The sequence below is a fragment of the Ctenopharyngodon idella genome, chromosome 1, assembly GCF_019924925.1.
Source record: "Ctenopharyngodon idella isolate HZGC_01 chromosome 1, HZGC01, whole genome shotgun sequence".
Lineage (NCBI taxonomy): Eukaryota > Metazoa > Chordata > Actinopteri > Cypriniformes > Xenocyprididae > Ctenopharyngodon > Ctenopharyngodon idella.
The window spans coordinates 36,684,406-36,705,984 of NC_067220.1; the positions used below are offsets into that span (position 1 = coordinate 36,684,406).

Below are 21,579 nucleotides of genomic sequence, written 5' to 3' on the forward strand. Positions count from 1 at the left end.
ATGAGCCTTGATTGCAATCTCTTTTGAGAAGCAGAGTTCATTTGACTGTCATTATTAAGAAAATGGTTGCATTTACATTCCAATCATTCTCTCTCTCTACTGAGTGGATGTTGAGACGAGTAAGTTTCCTTGGTACATTTGAGTACAGTTCTTATGGACCAGAGGAATTTTCATCCATCTTTTATACAGCTTTGTGGTTCTGTATAGCACAATTTAATTGCTAAGTTGCACAGAGGCAGGGAATTATTTGTGACAGAATCACAAGCTTGCTGATAAGAGTTCAGGGGCCCATGACTTGACGAACTAACACAGCGGCATCAAGTCAAAACTGTCACCCTGGCACCTTCCGCTTCAGTAGGTGACAACAGCAGTACAGCAACTCTCCTTAGGTCACTCTACAGGAATAGATGAACTCCCATCTGAACTCTTTTTAATCTTTTTAGAGCTTCATTAATACAGACTATTCTGAAATGTTACATGAATCTCTTCCTGAATATCTCTCTATGAAGTGGAATTGATTCCTTTAACGCTACAAAGTAAACTCAGAAGTACACTATTGTATCATAAGTGTTTTTTGTTCCGTTATCCTGAGAAGCATGCATTTTGTAAGCTAACTGCTTGCAAATAGATCTAGCACTTTTATTTCTGCATTTTTGCAACCGCATGCTGACAATTACTGTTTTTTCGTTTGTTTGTTTTACTGTTTTTTTTTATAAAATAAATACAGCCTTGTTGAGCATAACCAACTTCTTTTCAAAAAATCGTAAGCAATCCTGAACAATTTTTGGAACTTTGTATTGTAGCACTTCTCATATTACTGGAAGAAACTCGGATGTTGTCGCATTCTTTATTTGTAAGTCGCTTTGGATGAAAGCGCCTGCTAAATGTATAAATGTAAACACAGAAGGATGTCAGTTCCTCATGAGACTTTCCTTTCATAGACTTGTCCCAGAAACCCTAAAGCCTAAAGGAAATATTTCTTCACACCAGGCACCGATATGCTACAGTCAGCGTCTTTGAGGGAACTACATTGCACTGATGACAGCAATAATGACTAAAATTTGCCACCTGTTTACCAGGGAGGCTTGTATATCTGCAGAGTTCTTGGCATCCAAACTCGGCATCAAGTCAACCCATCTGGCACAGCGGCTGCTGACTAGTCTCTCTGAAACCTTACCACCAGCTTACTGATTCTCACATATGTTTCAGAATATAGGAATAACATGTCTATGTTTTCCGTTAAGAGTTAAAGGTGCTACAGGGCATGGCTGGTTTGGAGAGAGATGTGACTGCTCACTTTTTAGCAGATAGATGCATTTAACATTTATAGTCTTTTTGAAGGGGGAAAAAAAGCTCTTTAAAATGAGACTGCCAATCCAACTGCAGCCGACTAGCAAGAAAATTATGGTTCATGGATGGGCTGATAAAAAAGAACTAGCCCTTCCGTTATCTCAGAGAAACACACAGTAGTTTCGTTCTTGAATGAATCCCCACTTTGAACTATTAATTTGAGTAAATGATTTGTGTGAATCATTTAAAATCACTCATTACGACAGTCACTTGTTTCATTCAATAGGCTTGTTCAAGATGCATCGGCAAAGTACAGCGAGAGCAATTGGAGATCATACGACTCCTTTCGCTTTTGAATCGCTCTTGCGGTACTTTGACGTCATACACCGCTCGGTCTGCGCAGCGCTAATGCATCTCAAACAAGTCTATTGATGAATTAGAGCTGTGAACGAATTGAGTGAATGATTCAATGACTCACTCATAAAAACAGTCGCTTATTTTATTCTTGAATAAATTAGTGTTGTGAACGAATCATTTAAGTGAATGATTCATTGGCTCATTCATAAATATAATACAATAATACAATATAATACATAATACAATTCACCCTTCGCTGGGAGTTTTATTGACAGGCAATATGACCAATCATAGCAATTTTGTCTGACAAACAAACCAGACAGGAGAGTTAGTAGATTAACATTGGTGGACTTGAACTTGAAAAATGGTGTATACTGACGTCTTTCCATGGTTGAAACAACATAACTTCTGATGTACATTCAAGTTTATGTCGTGCTAAGAAACACTAAGAAGAGATGATTGGTTTATGTGTCGCCTGAACTGAGGCACTACAGCGATCTGTCATGACACATTAAAGAGGCACAAAACAGTATTTATTGTTTGAATTTCCTTAAAGAAATGACAAAATTTGAAAGCTAAGACTTTGTTTCATACCAAATGTAACCTTCTCTGTCTTGTCTGTCGGTGAGTTGTCAGTGTCCTCTTTGCTCCGTGACGTATTTTTCACCGCGTAAGAACATGAAGTGTGGCGTGAGAGCGCCATGGCTTGTCGGACATAGCAAAAGTAACTAAGGGGGGCGGGTCTTTGCGAAGGATCAGTTGGTTTGTCCATGCTTGTCACATTTGAAAGAAGAAGAAAAAAGAAGAAGATGGAGAAGGTCTCTTTCAGTGTCTCTCTTATTCTCTGAAGAAAACATTTGGTTAAATTAATTGGAAATGCAAATGGAACCAGTGGAAATTTCTGTACAAAATTTAGGCTCACTGAATATTTAGCAACTTTGCAATGGCCTGAGAGATAGAAGAGAAACCGCATGTGATGTCATCACCACCTCACGTTACTAAAATAACCAGCAGAGGGTTAGTAAAGCCTTCTATTATAGATCTGACTTTAGATGTGAGACCTGCCAGTGCTTTACACAGTGAGCAGTTGCTGCCTCCTTTTTACTCAGCCAAGAACTCCATTAAAAGTGATGTTTATCGCATGTCTTTTGTGACAAAAAAGTGACTGTTATTGAGAGTGGTGAATTGTGGCTTTTGAAAATATCAATAAACTGCTCACTGGGACGATACTGACAAGAGAATTATCTGACAAGCCCCCAGTTAGTTTCATCTCTCTGTGCCGTATGTACCTTTGATTGAGGCATAATCGTTATGTCATTATACCTCTAAAGAGTACATGAGTATTGCAGAAAAGCAATCAAACACTTGTGTCTATAATGTTTTAGAGTGTTAGATGTAAAAATTATTGACTATAGCTTTTGAATGCAGTACATCTGTGCCATCAAAGTATGACCGTGAATCATAAAATGGTTCAAAAGTGCATCAAGTGTTTCACTTATTCAATATTATGCCAGATTACTTGCCATACTGCAGTCTACATGAACCGTTAACAGCTTTCACACAAACCAAGTGAATCGATCTCTGACGTCAAACATGCTTTAGTGTGAAATCGCCCTAAGCCAAGTCTTAGTGTGCCAGTGCAACGTGAAACAGAAACATATGTCCATATGTCCATATGTGGACAAATACATTGAAAAGAAATGACATACTGTAGAAACTACACCCCCCTGTAGTTACCTGAGGTCCTCCACATTTGAGACGGTCTTGTTGAGGACGGTCTTTTCTCGTTTTTGCTTCTTGATCTCTAGCTTCAGGAGTCTGATATCCTCCACTCTTTCGTTGTAATGAAGATCACCCTTGTTCATGATGGACTGTTGAATTCTGATCTTTTCGTATAGTAGTTTCAGCGCATCGTTTCTCTTCACCAACTGCGTCCCCAGGAGGTCACGCTCACTTATCACCTTGATAACAAAGACATAAATGCATGTACAATAAATAAATAAATGGAGATAAAAGGCAACATACTAAAAAATTAGTAGTAGTCATGTAGTCAATACCAAAACCAGTAATACTTCACTATCTTGTCAGTTCATTAATATATTGATTAAATATAAAAACTGATATTATTACATTCCTTTTATTTTAGTATCAACTTGGTACCAAAGTTCTGGAACTTTTTGACACCTCTACACTCTTAAAAATAAAGTTTCCAAAAGGAGGTTTTCGCAGTGATGTTATAGAAGGACCATTTGGGGTTCCCCAAAGAAACTTTTAGTGATCAGTTCTTAAAAGAACCATTTTTTTCTTAGTGTAAAGAACATTTTAATAACATTTGTTCACTATAAAGACTCTAAAGTTGACTTTAAAGAACCTTTTGTGGAATGAAAAGGTTCCATGGATGTTAAAGGCATAGATATGTATCCATAGATGCTACATTCGACCGCTCCAGACACGTCGGCGTGCCCATCACCTTGGAACGGTCAACGTGTCATCACTCACAGTAAGAATCATTGAGCAGCTTCTGGTTGTGAAACCGGCGAGATTTATATTCCTGAAGAAATGGTATAACCACTTACAGTTGATAATGTGTTGGTTTGAGTTTTTATATGTATTAACTCAATATTATGTTTTTAAACTATGATAACCTTTTAATGTAGTGTTAGCTAATGCCTTCGTCTTGTTGTATTGTGTTAGTGTAGCAAAATCATCTCAGCAGTTTATTGATATTTTCAAAAGCCACAATTCACCACTCTCAATAACAGTCACTTTTTTGCCACAAAAGACATGTGATAAACATCACTTTTAATGGAGTTCTTGGCTGAGTCTATTGCAGATATACACTATATTGCCAAAAGTTTTGGGACACCTGCCTTTACGTGCACATGAACTTTAATGACATCCCATTTTTAATCCGTAGGGTTTAATATGGAGTTGGCCCTCCCTTTGCAGCTATAACATCTTCAAATCTTCTGGAAAGGCTTTCCACAAAGTTTAGGAGTGTGTTTATAGGAATTTTTGACCATTCTTCTAGAAGCGCATTTGTGAGGTCAGGCAGTGATGTTGGCGAGAAGGCCTGGCTCGCAGTCTCCGCTCTAATTCATCCCAGAGGTGTTCTATCAGGTTGAAGTCAGGACTCTGTGCAGGCCAGTCAAGTTTCTTCACACCAAACTCGCTCATCCATGTCTTTATGGACCTTGCTTTGTGCACTGGTGTGCAGTCATGTTGGAACAGGAAGGGGCCATCCCCAAACTGTTCCCACAAAGTTGGGAGCATGAAAGTATGAAGCATGAAGAGTTCCTTTCACTGGAACTAAGGGGCCAAGCCCAACCCCTGAAAAACAACCCCACACCATAACCCCACCCCCTCCACCAAACTTTACACTTGGCACAATGCAGTCAGGCAAGTACTGTTCTCCTGGCAACAGCCAAACCCAGACTCGTCCATTGAATTGCCAGACAGAGAAGCGTGATTTGTCACTCCAGAGAACACGTCTCCACTGCTCTAGAGTCCAGTGGCGACGTGCTTTACACCAATGCATCCAACGCTTTGCATTGCACTTAGTGATGTAAGGCTTGGATGCAGCTGCTCGGCCATAGAAACCCATTCAATGAAGCTCTCTATGCACTGTTCTTGAGCTAATCTGAAGGCCACACAAAGTTTGGAGGTCTGTAGCTATTGACTCTGCAGAAAGTTGGCAACTTCTGCGCATTGTGCGCCTCAGCATGCGCTGACTCCGCTCTGTGATTTTACGTGGCCTAACACTTTTCGTGGCTGAGTTGCTGTTGTTCCCAATTGCTTCCACTTTGTTATGATACCACTAACAGTTGACTGTGGAATATTTAGTAGTGAGGAAATTTCACAAATGGACTTATTGCACAGGTGGCAACCTATCACAGTACCATGCTTGAATTTACTGAGCTCCTGAGAGCGACCAATTCTTTCACAAATGTTTGCAGAAGCAGTCTGCATGCCTAGGTGCTAGACTGTATACACCTGTGGTCATGGAAGTGATTGGAACACCTGAATTCAATGATTTGGAGGGGTGTCCCAATACTTTTGGCAATATAGTGTAGATAATCATACATGCATCTAACTATGGTTGCAGATGCTCAGTCAATTTGCTCTGTTCACGGACCGGCTTTGACCGTTCCAAAATGGTGGATGGCTTACATATATATATATATATATATATATATATATATATATATGGATAAAGGTTCTTCATATAACCATACATGGCAATAAAGAATCTTTATTTAGAGTGTACAAGCATCTGTGAGAAAACTATTAGAAGTACTTTCACCTCTGACTGAGGTAAGATGATATATTATAGAAAAAAAGGCAAGCCAGTGTTTATGTGTTCTCTGCAAAGATTTGATGACTCAGCAGGGCTGGATAAGGATAATAGCCAAAAACTTCATGCAACATAACAAATGTGTTGACGGTTTGGGAAAATGTCTTATAAAGAAGTTTTAGAGTCTTTTACTTGTAGGCGTTTGTTTCCTCAGTGGTTTTAATAAAAAGACAGGGAGAAAATGTATGGAAGGCCATGTGCAATAAATAAATGTAACATTCCCTCATCTAAATAAATTATGTGTTACTGTACACACCATATATACTGAAAGGATATTATTAAAATGGCATATTGACTTTCTTTCTGAACTTTCACCAAGCTACACTGTATGGATACAATTCTGCATGCCAAATGCAGAACAGCTATATGTATCTTGAATGATGTACATCATTCAATTTGGTTTAGAGAGATCAGGGATGTACAAACGATGAAGCTTTATGAATATGAGTATGAATAGCCAGAGGAATGTGAAAACTGGTGTCAGCAGAGGCAATTTGGACAGATTGCCCTTTGAATTAGCTAACCTTTACTAAAGAACCAATGTCAGCAATGTACAGCAGCAGATATTAACATTACATTCACTTTATGATCTTTATAGTGGCCCAATTGACTTACTGTACCAAAGAAGGAATACTGTATAAAAAAAAAAAAAAAAAAATGATGTTACGGATTGTGTTAAAATGTATTTATGAATACATTTTTTTTTTTTTTCAACTAATATTCAAGGGATAATTCACTGAATGCATTTATCTGACAGCCTAAAGTAATCTAAGGGCAAACTCTGAAACTCTTCTGACTTTGATACATAAATATAAGGTATTAATATTTTAAAACATCATTCTGCTTCACTGCTTTAAAAAAAATAAATAAATAATAAAAGATTGTGCCGAAATACTTTTTTTTTCTTTAAGGTATTTCAGCTTTTCAGTGAGGCTTTTTAATGGCTTTTTTATGGCTTAGACATTTTAAACTTGAAGCCCCTAAAGAATATAAGAATGAATTTTTAAACTGAAAATATGTTCATCAAAAGATGCATAAGAGCATCACATCAGTGCCTGCTATTTGAATTTTTTGTCTGGTCAGCTGGTTAATCAGGTTCGACTGCTGACTTACTGAGATCAGAGACTCTAAATGTTTCAAAACGCCAAGACCAATTTAGGCTTCCCCAGTGAGTCAATTTTCTCTTGCTATTTTAAAGAGAGGTTGACCCAGGTCCCGCTGGACATTCTCAGAAGTGAGACTCCAGATCTAATGACTTTTGAGTGAACCTAGATTACTCTCTTTCATCCTTAGCGTAAACATTCTAGTGAAGAAGAAACACAAGGACACGCAGACACAAGGACTCACAGAAACCTTCCACCTGTCTGTACCTGATCGAGCTCTCTTTTCTGCCGGATCCTCTCAGCATCAGCCTCTGTTATGATCTTCAGCAGCTTGCATTCCTCTGCCTCCTGTTTCTCAATGAACTGTTTTGTCTCTTGAGCCTGTTGCCTCATCTTCTGTAGCTCAACCTGTAGGAACAAGGTGATCGGTGCAAAAGAGAACAGAATAAAAGTTAAAAACAAAACTGGGGAATTATCTTTCTATTAACTAGTGTTCATTTGTATACACATTTTTATTTATTTTTTTATTTTTTTATCATGCAATAATCACAAATTTTAGCCCATTTAAATTTATTTCAACAATTATTTAAAAATTCATTTTAGCCAACAAAAACATTTTGGTTGACTTCAATGTGCAAAGTCCTTTTTTTCTTTTTTAAATATAATTAAAATCAGTTCATTATAATTATGCATATATTTTGGTCTCATATTGATTATTGTTGACAAAGTCAAAAAAACATTTGGGAATTAAAATTTTTAGTAACTATAAGTAGTCTCAGCCTCAGATGTCACGCCCATGGACCGTTGGCTGAACATCACAAAACTGGAAACACTTTTTTGTAGAACAGTTTTTGAATTCTACCGGATTTCTGGGAGACGTGTGTGTCGCATTCTTTAACCCCCTCATGGAAGAAGAAACCATCATGTTTACAACTATGACAATTAGTGCTTATCAGGATCAACTAAATGCTGGATTTTCAAAAGTATGTGAAGTACAGCATGTGTAGTTCACAGCATAGTCATAGACATGACGCAGACCTAACTGTGATTGGTTGCTTTACATGTCAGTCAGATGGTCTCTGGATGGTCCTTAGCCAATGGAAGCTATCACTTTAGTTTACGGTCCAATTCTCACTACTAACTAGTTGCTTATTAACATACATATTACTAGGATACTGGCTGCTTATTAGTACTTATAAAGCACATATTAATTATTCTGCATGATCATATTCTACATCCCTTATTCCTACCTAATACCTAAACTTAAAGGGTTAGTTTACCCAAAAATGAAAATAATGTCATTTATTACTCACCCTCATGTCGTTCTACACCTGTAAGAAATTTCATTCATCTTCGAAACACGAATTAAAATATTTTGATTAAATCCGATGGCTCAGTGAGGCCTTTATAGACAGCAATGCCAGTGAAAATCTCAAGATCCATAAAGGCACTAAAAACATATTTAAAACAGTTCATGTGAGTTCAGTGGTTCTACTTTAATATTATAAAGCGACGAGAATACTTTCTGGGCACCAAAAAAACAAAATAACGACTTTTCAACAATATAACGATGGGCCGATTTCAAAACACTGCTTCGGAGCACCAATGTCACGTGATTTCAGCAGTTTAGCCGTTTGATAGAAGATCCGAATCACTGATTTGATTCGTAAAGCTCCGAAGCAGTGTTTTGAAATCAGCCCACACTAATTTGTGTCCTGAAGATGAACGAAGGTCTTATGGGTGTAGACGACATGAGGGTGAGTAATAAATTACATTATTTTCATTTTTGGGTGAACTAACCCTTTAACAACTAACTTACTAACTATTAATAAGCAGTAATTAGGAGTTTATTGAGGCAAAAGTCATAGCTAATAGTTAATAGTAAGAATTAGACCCTAATCTAGAGTGTGACCGAAGCTACTTTGGAGTCCAGACCTTCTGTTGTCAGTCTTAAAGTATTAGTAGACTGTCGGCTTAATATCTGCTAACACTTTATTTTGATGCTCCCGCAACAGACATTCTATGCAACTACATGTCAACATGATCTACTAACACTAACCCTTACCTAACAGTCTACTGCACTAACACTCTAATGAGTTAGTTGAAATTTAGGTTCAAATTAATGAACGTTAGTTTACATGCAGTTGTAGTCTAAAGTGGACTATCAAAATAAAGTGTAAGCAAATTTTCAGCAGTAATTTTGTTGACATATTTAAAGACCCCCTGTGGTGAAAATTAAGTTTTTAATGTTGTTTATATATCTGTGGTGTTTTTAATATGCTTTATCAGTCAACACCATTGCTGAGTATTTTCTCCTTAAAACTGAAGTGAAAAAAAGACAGTCTCAAACTCGCGGTTTGAAATCGCTGGTGTTTGTGACATCACAAAGTACCTTGTAACCAATCATGTCAATGTGCTGGCGGGCTTTAGCATATCATTAACACCAAACTAGCAGAGGAGTCTCGAGAGAAGCCAGGTTATCCCGATATATTTTTCTGTTGATATGAAAAATCATGTAGATTTAGCAAGATGGCGTTTGTATGATGTATATTACGATGTTATGATGAACTATATGCCTTTTTCCACTGACGCTCTGAGTTGTTCAAAGTGTTTGTAAGGATACTGATTGTTAGAAGGCAGCTGTCCAACTCTGAGGTGGCGAACGGAAACAGGGTTTGTGTAACATTAGCAACATATTATTAGCTGTTTGATAACATAGTCAAGCAAAAGGCTAATCATAATAAATCGAGCATTCTGCGTTAGTTCAGGCAGGCCTCGTAGTCAAGCTCTGCTATCAGCTCATTCGCAAATTCCAACCCCACCCATATCAGTTGATCCGATTCCTATGGACTCAATTGGCAACTCTCAAATAGGGCGCATTACTTAAAGGGATAGTTCACCGAAAAATGAAAATTCTATCATCATTTACTAACCCTCAGGTTCTTCCAAACCTGAATAAATTTCTTTGTTCTGTTGAACATAAAGGAATATATTTTGAAAAATGTGGGAAACTGAACAATTCTGGGGCACCATTGACTTCCATAGTATTTTTTTTTCCTACTATGGAAGTCAATGGTGCCCCAAAGCGGCCTGGTTACAAACTTCCTTCAAAATATCTTCCTTCGTGTTCAGCAGAACATAGACATTTATACAGGTTTGGAACAACGTGAGAGCGAGTGAATGATGACAGAATTTTCATTTTTCGGTGAACTATCCCTTTAAATGCAGCTTCCGTCTGTCTGCTTACTTGGATGCTTCCAATCAAGATAAGTGAAACGGTCTTTTTATGCTATGTCACTATCATTTTTGTGTGGTCTTCTTTATCAGTTCATTATGAAATAACAATACACAAGGTTTAATTCACGTGTCAGTGAACAGTCTGTTTAATACTACATATAAGAAGCTAGCCAATATGAGATTTGCATTTATTCAGAGACGAGCTTTGCTAAACTCTATAAGGGAAAGACGTTTTTCGCTTTGTATTCGCATATCAAACGAAGCTACAGCAATCATAGATTTTGTACAGCAGAATGTATAACAAATTCAGACTGCATATTAGCAAATATCACCAGCAATAGATCGCTAGCAGATTTTGCAGTTAAGTAGATGCTGTGTTTGCTTATTATTTGCACCTTAAGATAAATGCAAACAATGTATTCATCTATTTACATAGGAAGTATGCAAGCAGCTGCATTTCAGCGAATATATCTGGGCATATACTATTTCATGACTATGGGATGACAGTCATTTATGATAATGTAGGATTCATCAGCATATTGGTAGACTTCACTGCTGTCACGTAAAAATTATATATTATATATTGCTAATGCACATTAAGTCAAGTCACCTTTATTTATATAGAGCTTTTTACCATGCAGATTGTGTCAAAACAGTGTTAACAGGAAAACATTAGCTACACAGCAGCTCTAGAATAAATTCATGTCATTTAAGTAAGTTCAGGTCCAGCTAAGTAAGTTCACTATGTTGAAAGCTTTGAGTTAAGAAGCATTTTTCGGCATTTTTGATGAAAGCCTCAAACGCTTCAGAAAGCCTTGGTTCCCATCACTAATTTTAAAAGCTTATTGATGCAGCTGCACTTCCTTAGACTGCTCGGGCTAAGATTGAGTGGAGGGGTCTTTGCACGCTCTCGCTGCCATATGTAATTCATGAAATAAAGTGTTCATACTGCTGTGAGGACCGACAGTCAGTTGCACGCTGCTGGGTTTTGGAAGTGACACCTAGTGTACATATACGTGCACTGTTAGACCTTGCCAGGCTTTTTTACAGTAAAATACTGGCAACACTGTAAACTACAGTAAGTTACTGTAAAGATAACCATTCACTAAATTAAAACTCGAGTTACCTCATTTCATTTGCAGAAACAGACTGTCTTTAATTGTCTGACTGCCATTTAAATTTATAAATTAATATTTATATAATGGTAATAATGTGAGCATAATATTATTTTAAACTTATTTCATTAGAGTTCACTAGAAATATTTTAAATAAAGAGATTATCACTGAAACAGCAACTACACAGTCACTATCTGTTAAATAAAGCAACAAACAGCATATCATCAACAGCTCTTGATCTTCTCCTGAACTTAAGCACAAGCTCTATTCTTCAGCACTATGGTGACCCACAAGACTCATCAGTGTTGCCAGTATATAACTGTTTTTTTAACTTACAGTTTGTTACTATTAAAATATATTTTCTGGGTGTGTCTTTTTATCTTACACCTTTAACCCTTTCAACCCCACAGGAACATCCTCTAGTGTCGACACTGCAGTGAGATAATTAAGTGAATGTGTAAGTGATGATCAAGCATTAATGATGAACACCTGCTGTTAACAAGCAGAATCACTAAAGAGAAGAGGAACAACAAGAACAAAAAAAAAAGAGATGAGCAGAAACACAAGAACTACAACTGTCTTAAAGCCATTACACATTATTACACGTATTACTAACCAGTTTTACTTTATTTCTACAGAAGATCTTATTGAGAATTAACAGAAGTTTAACAGAAGTTGATGTTTAATTGAAAATGTTTGGTTTGATGTCACCATTAAGGAGATCAGCGTTTACTTTAGTTGAGATCTTGACCCTTGACCTTTTAACATCAGTTTCTTGGCTGTTTTAACTGTTTTTACAAACCACATTTGTTATGGCAGAAATGAATGTAGAGGGGGAAAAAAAAATGGTCATTGAGTGCTGATAGTTATTTATTGATGAAAATGTGTAGTTATTGATGAAAATGTGTAACTATAGTCTCTTGATTCACTGTGTTTAATTCCTTGTGTTACATTATTAACAGACTAAAGTTTTACATTACCACCACTGTGAAACCACAGCAAGAGTTCAAACAACAATCCATTACAATGAAGAACTTTTTTAAACACCATGCACACAAAAAAAAAAAAAAAAAAAAAAAAAAAACAGCTGCAGCAACATGTAGACACACACAGATATCAAAAATCAGCACATCAATCTCAACAATGGTGGCAATAAAAAGGACCATTCAGCTGCATAATTTATTCATGCTACAGTGCATGCTGGGAGTTTTGTACTATGCTGGCACCCAGCATGCATTACGACATTTAAATTTTTAAATGTCACCATTGTTGAGATTCATATGCTGATTGTTGATGTCTTATGCACTACATAACTTCAATATTCTTCTAAATAACTAAAACATTGCTGGATCTCATGCTTTTAAATCACTGACATAGTATAAATATAAAATACCTATGAAATCAAAGATTAAACACAGAAAGAGATCAGTGAATTAGACAAGTCCAAGATGATTACAGCATCACAACAGCCAAAAACACCAGATCAACTTTCTGTTGGCTTTTTCTTGCCATAACAAACGTTTTATAATCACTCAGTTACAGCAGCCAAAGAAAACTAATGATAAAGAGTCAAGAGCCCAACTAAAGTAAACACTGGTCACCACGATGGTGACTACAAACTTTACAACTACAAGCTCTACAAACTTTTTCTGCTTATCTTCTCTTTTTTCTGTTCTTGTTTCTCTGTCCTTCAGTGATTCTGCTTCAGGTGTTCATCAGTGTCTGAATTCACTCTCTTTTCATTCACTCTGTCAAGTGGACTAAATTAGTGAACTAATTTAGCGAACAGTGAATGAGGGTATATGGTGTGATTTGGAACACAGCCTCTGAGTGTCGACTTTGAGCGATGTTAACTCAGTATATTCCTGTAGGCTATTTCTCAAAAATGACAAATATTACCCAGAATGCATTGTTTCCTAGAGTATATTTCTGTTTTAATGGAAAATGGTTTGTTACTGTCAGAATTTGGTCATATTTTTACAGCAAGGTTTAACAGTGTGGGATTCACTATCAAAATGCATGGATTGACATAACATTGCAAGGGACAGAGATATGCCAAGTACTAATGCATTAATGTTAACTCGGACTAATAGTATAATAGAATATTAGTTTCAGAAGCTGTTGCTTGCTCAATTGTATCTGCATTAGAGCACCCTAACTAAATTCTGGAAAACTTCTGGGTTCCAGAACGGGGCTTGGCATTCCTGTCTAAACCTTTTCTTTTAATCTACGAATCATCAAACAAGCCTTATTTGTTTTAGAAGGGTGTTTACTTTTTTGCATAGATGTAGGAGTAAAATACAAGCATATAACAGTAGTGCTACGTATCAAGTTTATACAGCAGCAGCAAGCCATTTACGTAAAATTACTGCAACAGCATAGTGGACATGAGAGGATGTTCAGTAATGGGCTCTCTCATGTATAGACATTTACTGGGGCTCATTTACCCATGTGTTTTGGGCTTGTTTCAGCTGAATGTGTGTTAGACGCATGCTATCATCTGCTGTCCAAATGACCTCACATTTACAAATAGGAGTATAGAGGGTTTTGTTGTGATTTTGTGTTTTAATGGTCAGTGGTTTGCTAGTGTATGGCAATGAGCTGCTATCTGTGCCTGCTAACACTTTGTCAACCGCTCTGTTGTAATTGAATCCTATTGGAATAGCTGTATTCTGTGGGGTAACACTAGTCTAGAAACATTTTTCTTTGAGGAAACCGTTCATATCATTAATAAGCGACTCTCTTTAGTCCTGATTACAAACAGATTTGAAGTTGCCTTATTGGTTCAGTCATGATTAAATTCGTATTTCAAACTGCTCACATTCAATGCTTAAACAACCAAATTGCTGATTCTCTTCACGGTTTGAATTTCAGAAATTCCACCTTCTGTGTCCAGAGGCACTAGACTAGATATGACCCTTCAATATTATTTGCACTCTGCAACTCACTACATACGTAGTCATCTAGCCAAATCTACATTTAAAAAATGTACGTCTGCTTGGTCTCACTTCAGTTCTTCTGTGCCACCTTCTCCATAGCTGTACTGCCTTCAACCAAAAGTATGGTCACTGGCATCCAATTCTATCTGCGCTGCCTGGATTCATCCACCATCAGCGTACTAGAAAACCCATCTATTTGTTTCCTGCTAACGGGCTTTAAAAAAAAAAAAAAACCTCATGTCAATGATCAGCTTTTCCCTTTTGCTCACTGTTTTCTCAGAGGTGGTGAGTTTTCCACATGCACAGATTCTTTTAATCTGTCACATGACCTCACAATTTCTGATGTATTAATTTATTCGCACCACTTCATCATATTTCAGCACTCTAAAACTGATAGGAACAAGAAAGGTATAGTCGTTTTTATCTCTGAATCTAACTCTGCTTTTATCCTCTGTCATCTATGTTGGGCTACCTGGGGAGCCGCCCACAAGCTGGTCAGCAGGACACACTATTTCCCACGTAGGAGGGAAAGCCCATGTCCAGGGCCTCCCATATTGAATATCTATTTTTATCGTTAGCTCTAACTACATTTCTCATACTAGCTTCACATAACTTGATTTGTTCTTTTACAATTAAATTGTTGCATTGGCTTCCTAAAATGCTCATCTGGATCCTTTGCTGACTCTTCGACTTGGCAGGAAGAGCCAGGGAGGATTGCCTGGTGTGGTCTGTTTGGGGGGGATTTTGTGCTTCTCTCCCAGTTAAAAAATGGGAGGTTGTCCCCAGAAGCTGTTGCTGTTCCTGGTCTTTCATGGAGCTCATGAAAAGGACCTGGAATTTAGAACAGAGCCATACTGCCAAATGTAACTTCAGCAAAATATGCCAATAAAAAATGGACTAAAAAGTGGTAATTAGTAATTTTATGACTTAAGTGGTCCTGCCTGAATTACCATTATGTGTCCGATGTTGTAAAGAGCGATACCATTGTGCAGCATTTACCTCAGTAAGTTAAGTGAGTTCATCTATGAGTGGAAGCGAGGCTAATTTGCATATTCATTTATCTGCATATACTAAATGAGGCAAAGGTGTAAGCTATTTTAAGGCATGAAGAAAGTTCTTTCACAGGAAAAAACGTTTAAATATGTAATTTTGGTAAAAGGGATAAAATTATTGACTGCAGGGGGACTTTAACACTGCTATTAATATCCTTCTTAAAATTTAAAATTCAAATGCGCTTTACTGACATGATAAACATATTTACATTGACAAATCATTAGTAAACATTACACATACACGCACAATAGATGATCTTTGTAGTGGTTTGCATAAGGAGGATCGAATATGTCCCTGATTTATGTGTAGAGTGTGAGGTTCAAAAATACAATTGTGTTTCCTTCTCATTTTGTGTGCAGTTGGAGCACAGTATGTCCTCCTTCAGCAGCGAGGTCTGTCTGTGTCTGGCTTCTTTTGTGTCTGTTTGCTGAGTCTGTAAACATTCAGGAGTTTAAGTTCAGGGTTGGTCACAGTAGTCAGGTATGCTGACAATAGTTCATGGTATTTTCTATTACAATGTCCCTCCTTTTGTTGTAATTTCCTCCTGGAGTACAAAAGAAAACACAAAATAAAAATGGACTCTAATTACTCTACTAATAATTGCCCCTGGTTTTATTATGTGCAATTCATCAGTGCATGTTATTCTAGAGAAAACAATGTTTGTTTTTATAGTCATTCATCAAAATGTAATCATTTTCTCTGCCTCTTAAAAAGCTTTTGTTTTTTGCTGATGTATCCAAGGCAAAGCAGGCAGGGGAATAACTTTAACCAGTAATATTAAAGCCTTCACTCGTTCTTTTATTTTTTTCTCACCCTATAGTATTTCCTGATGAATACAATATTATGAACAAATTGTATCAGCTTTAAGTAGTTTTTGTTTAGTTTCATTATAATCTAATTTTGCTTGATAAAGTTTTTGTCCTGAGATCTTGGTTTGGTTTGGTTTGATAATTAATTAATAATTTTTTTTTTTTTTTTTTTTTTTTGAGAATATGTAGCTCTATCTCAGGTTGGTATGAGGCCATTTTAGAGGCCACAGCCATAATTGTATCCTTCAAGAGGCCATATTATGTCCTTTTACAAAGTCTTGATTTTGTTTTTGTGGTCTACTAAAATTCTAGTAGTGGCAAAGCGATGGTATGCAAGGGGTGCTTGTACACCCGAAATCCCATCATTTGCGAGTGTACAGCTCTTCATAGTGGTTATAAATATTATAAATATTAATATATGGCATATATAAAGATTATGCATGCAATAAGGTGAGCTACATGACTTCTCCTCCACTTTCTCTCACGCACAAATTCATAAGCCTACCTTTTAGAAGCGTGTATAAGGCTTTAAAACTTGTTATTCATCACCAGCAGTAAAGGTCGTCATCTTTTGTATTCATGTCTGGATAGTTTTATTCGTTTTGACATTTTTGTATGTACATAATGATGTTTTACATGTAGGCCGATGCCGCTCTAAGAGTGAGGTGTGTGGCACTACTAAGTTAATTTACATTTAGAATAACTACTGGGGTGGTAACTTGTTGATATAAGTGCAATATTTCCAAACGAATGTCCAAAAAAATAAATCAAATATTAAATCTCTCTCTTGGCACCCTGACTGTGCTGCCACCCTAGGCGGCTACCTAGTTTGCCTATAGGCCCGCGCATGCCCTGCTTGGGTGGGAATTATTTAAATGAAGAATAGTGTGACGTGTACATTCCTGGAAGAAAACTAAGCAATTCAGGTGTTTTAGGGAGTTCAGAAACAGTGCGCACTGATATAGATAATAACTCCCTTTGGAGTGATTTTGTGCTTTGTAACTTTTTCACCTTTTTCATGCTCAAATAGCAACATTACACACTAAAGAAAGTTAAAAATGTAAAAAAGGGTATTATCTGGTGTTCTATGCTGCATTCTTGCAGAATTCTGCCTGTGTTTTTGTCCCATTTAGTATATTCTTCTTTGTGTGCAGACTTCACATGAAGAGAGAGCAATATGCTCTATTACAGATTCAGTTAATTTAGTCTGATTCTGATTGGGATGTCAGTTTTGATATTCCTTTTGTTGGCAAACAAGGCTCTTTGTGCCTTTTCCCTCATGTCATTCAACGAATGATGTTTCAACCAAGTTCAATGTAGGTTTGTGCATGATTGACAAGATAACGGCATATCAGAAATCAATAATTTAAAGGGGACATCGGATGCAAAATTCACTTTTACATGGTGTTTGGACATAAATGTGTGTTGGCAGTGTGTCTGCACAACCACCCTATAATGATAAAAATCCACCCAGTGCTTTTTTTTTAATCCCCACAAATCATAAGCACTTTGTCATATCAAGCCGTTCACAGATTCTTGGCAAAGTAAAGTAAATTTGCACAGGCCCCTCCCAAGACTCTTGACAGACACTGCCATTTTAGCATAGACCCGCCCTGAGTGAGCTGTAAACAGTTGCCATTGTTTCGACGCCGCGCAGGTGTAGACAAGAATGTCTCCAAAGCAACTGAAGCGTTTTGTTATTGGATATAAGAATGAACATAGCAGTCGTCCTTTACTCTTGGCGGATCTACCTATATGCGTTTATGTCTGCGCTAAAAAGTTTGTTTTGCTAAAAAGTTCCTGAAGGATGAATCAGTACCTCCAGAAGACGTGAGTAACGTTATAGGTTTTTTTTATGAATCTTTGCAAATTGCCTTTCTTAATAATGTGCTAGTTAGCAAGTTCCACGACGAATGCGGCTAAAGTTAATACTTTTTACAGAAAATTTACTGTATTTTTTATACAGTATTTTTTGTTTTCTTAAATTACAAACAAATGTATGTAAAATTACAAAAATAATAAGTAATTAAACAGTAACAAAACAGTTAAATGATCAAACGGTCATATGAATGGCAGCCAAAAAAGAAAAAGAAAAAACGTAAAATTAAAGTAAAATACCCTAATTTAATAAACTGAAAAACACTGTTATTTTACAGGTAATTTCTGAATTATTACAAATTAAATATCTTCACTTTAAAAAATATCATTAAAAAAACATCAATGACTGGCAGCAGCGGCTGCCAAACAAAAAACATTAAAGTAAAATATCCTAATTTAAATAAAGTGCAAAAAACTTTAACATAAATTTTCTTTAAATGTTAAAAAACACTTATTTTACAGGTATTTCCTGATTTAATTCAAATGTCTGGCAGCAACAGAACATTAAACTCTAACAGATCTCTAAAGGTCTCTGCATCTTCAATTATCACAAACCAGACTTTATTTATTTCATCCTAAACTTCTTAATGAGAATTAACAAAGATTTAGATGCTGATGTCTTATTGAAAAAAAAAAAAAAGTTTGATGTCACCATTATGGAGGAGAGCGTTTGCTTTAGTTGGGCTCTTGACCCTTGACTTTTTCACATTAGTTTTTCTCTGACTGCTTTAATTGTGTGTTTCTAATGCATGTTTGTTATAACAAAAAAAATGCAGGAAAAACTCTGATCAGATGATTTTGGTTGCTTATTGAATCAAATTTTCTCAAAGTATCTTAACTGTTAATTTCATATTATTTACTATAACCTTGTGATTTCTGATTTTTAAGTCAATACGCAGAAAATGTTTACAGGCTTTTTTTTTTTTTTTTTCTTTTTTTTTTTTTTTTAGAGCAGAGACATCAATAATTAACATATGAATCTCAACAATTGTGACTTTAGTAGCTTGTTTTGTGACGTTCAGAGTTGATCTGAATTTTTTTTTTTTTTACTGTCACCATCATTGAGATTCATACGCTGATTCTTGATGTCTGTGTGAGTCTACATGACCTTGATAAAGCATTTTCTGTATGATGATTTAATAAAACTGTTTATAGTGTCACAGCACTGCAATAGCTTTGGCATGTGAAATTACAGCAAATATTAAACAATTTAGTCAGAGACCACATTCTGACATATCAGACCATTTTATGATAGCTATATCACCAATTAAAAAGTGACCAACATCATCTGATCAGAATTTCTCTTGCCTTTTTTTTTTTTTTTTTTTGTTATAACAAACATGTATCAAAAACACAAAGCAGCCAGAAAATTACTAATGTTAAAGAGTAAAGGGTCAAGTTCAACTAAAGTAAGTGCTGACCACCAGAATGGTGACTTCAAACTTTATTATTTTATTCAATAAAACATCAACATCTAAACCTCTGTTAATAGGAACTTTAGTATGAAATAAATACAGTCTGGACTGTAATAAGTGAAGATGCAGAGATCTTGAGATATCTGTTAGTGTTTAATGTTCTGTTGGGATTTAAAGAGTTTCTGTATCGTGTATTTTGTGGGTCACCATTGTGCTGAAGAGTAGAGCCTGTGCTTCAGTCCAGGATGAGCCAGAAAACGTTGGTGTTGTGCTGCATGTTGGTTTATTTCAGAGGCAGTGACATACAGTTACATTAATTCATTTATGTGTGCTATTTCTGATTAAATGCAAGAGATTCATATGTTACAGTGAATGTGTTTTGTTAGTAATTATTCAGGATATACCTATAAAAGAACAGTGTTTTTTTTTTTTTTTTTTCTGTAAAAGTGTTTTGCACTTTATTTAAATTAGGATATTATACATTTATTTTACAGACTTTGTTTGGGAGCTGTTGCTGAAAGTCATTTGACCGTTTTTTTGTTTTTTTTAAGATTATGTTTTGCAGTGAAGGTGCTTTATTGTAATAATTCAGGGGAAAATGAATATCTTGAAGAAATTATTAAAAAGTGTAATAAAATGAATAAACAAGTAGTCAAAAAACTACTTAAATTATTTGCATATTATTGGCACTGCATGACTCTTGGATTCAATGCACTCTGACTTTAAGAAGCAGGAGGCCTGTAATTTAAATTAGCTTTACAGTTATTTCATTTAGACTTAAGCATGTTTTCATGTACGGTTTTAAATGGCTTATTAAAATGACTAAATTAATATTAATGACATAATAGATGCTGACAGATTAGGCAGATGCCTTTTTTTCTTGCCAGTTCATATTCACGAGACATAACCTGCTGTGTTTACACTGATAACTCGACAAGACAAGTATTTTGACCTAGAAGATAGGATGTATGTCAGTCAGAAGTTGTGCAAGAGCTTAAAATGTTGCAGTGAGTTTTCCTTGGTGGGAGAATGTAGTATTCCATAAAGACATCTGACTTCAAAATCAATCTCTGTCTCTCACCCCTCTTTGACACGTATTTGGTCGCCTGCGGCAAATGCAGTGGGGTAAACATATAGGTTTGCCAAGAAGGTAGAAAACAGATCCAAAAAAAGTGGATGGGAAAGATAAAAAAAGAGACAGAGGGAGGATAGGCGTGAGTGCTTTACACTTCATTTGATACCAGTCTTAACCTTTATCCCCTGAGAGAGAGGAGGAGAAAGCAAGAAAGGCAGAGTCAGGCTGTAGGAGCAGCAGGCTGGTTCTCTTAAAGACCAAAGATCCTGTTCAACACCCAGCTCAGGTGCACTCCAAAAGCCCACGTCCCAAACACTACATAGGCTCATGTTGATATGCACAGTGAGTGCTGAAAGTTGCTTTTAAAATTATTTTTTTTTGCATATCTGCCTCTTTTTCTGAGTTTATTTAGCATTTATTTGACCAAAAATACAGTAAAAGTTTTCAAACTAACATTTTCTTGAAATACAGTAAAATTAACATTAAAACTGTCTTGGATACTTTTTTCATGCTTTCCCCATTTCTATTGGCTACGTTTAGCCCTGTATTTACATTGTTTTACCCAGAAATAAATTTTTACCTAAAGATATTATCATCCATTATGAAAAAAAAAAAAAAAAAAAAACTAAACAAATAAGTAATCATAATATATATATTGTGTCTGAAATTTTCACCACAATTTTTTTCAAAAGTGTACTTGGTAATCAAGGAGCCTGAGATGAAATATTTGATATGAGGTTTAAAAATAAAAGGAAGTTTAAAAAAAAAAAAAAAAATGTTTTTGTGCATCAATCAAGCTGTAATTTTGTAAAAAAAAAAAAAAAAAAAGTATGGAAATGTCTTTTCATTGTGTGCTTTTAGAATACATAAAATGCTAGCTATTAATAAGCCATAGCATAATAAGGTCACTGTGATTGACTCCTGGAACAACATTTCTGTCCGAAAATTTAGTC

General features: G+C 36.0%; 1 protein-coding gene across 1 annotated transcript in view; it reads right to left on the minus strand.

Annotated features, from left to right (window-relative positions):
* Positions 1-21,579, minus strand: part of cfap58 (cilia and flagella associated protein 58) — a 127,002-nt gene that overhangs the window by 51,264 nt on the left and 54,159 nt on the right. Inside the window, exons 12-13 of the mRNA XM_051894694.1 lie at positions 7,372-7,512; positions 3,385-3,608 (exon numbers count right to left, since the gene is read on the minus strand). Coding sequence (XP_051750654.1) covers positions 3,385-3,608; positions 7,372-7,512 — 365 coding nt within the window. The remainder of the gene's footprint in view (positions 1-3,384; positions 3,609-7,371; positions 7,513-21,579) is intronic.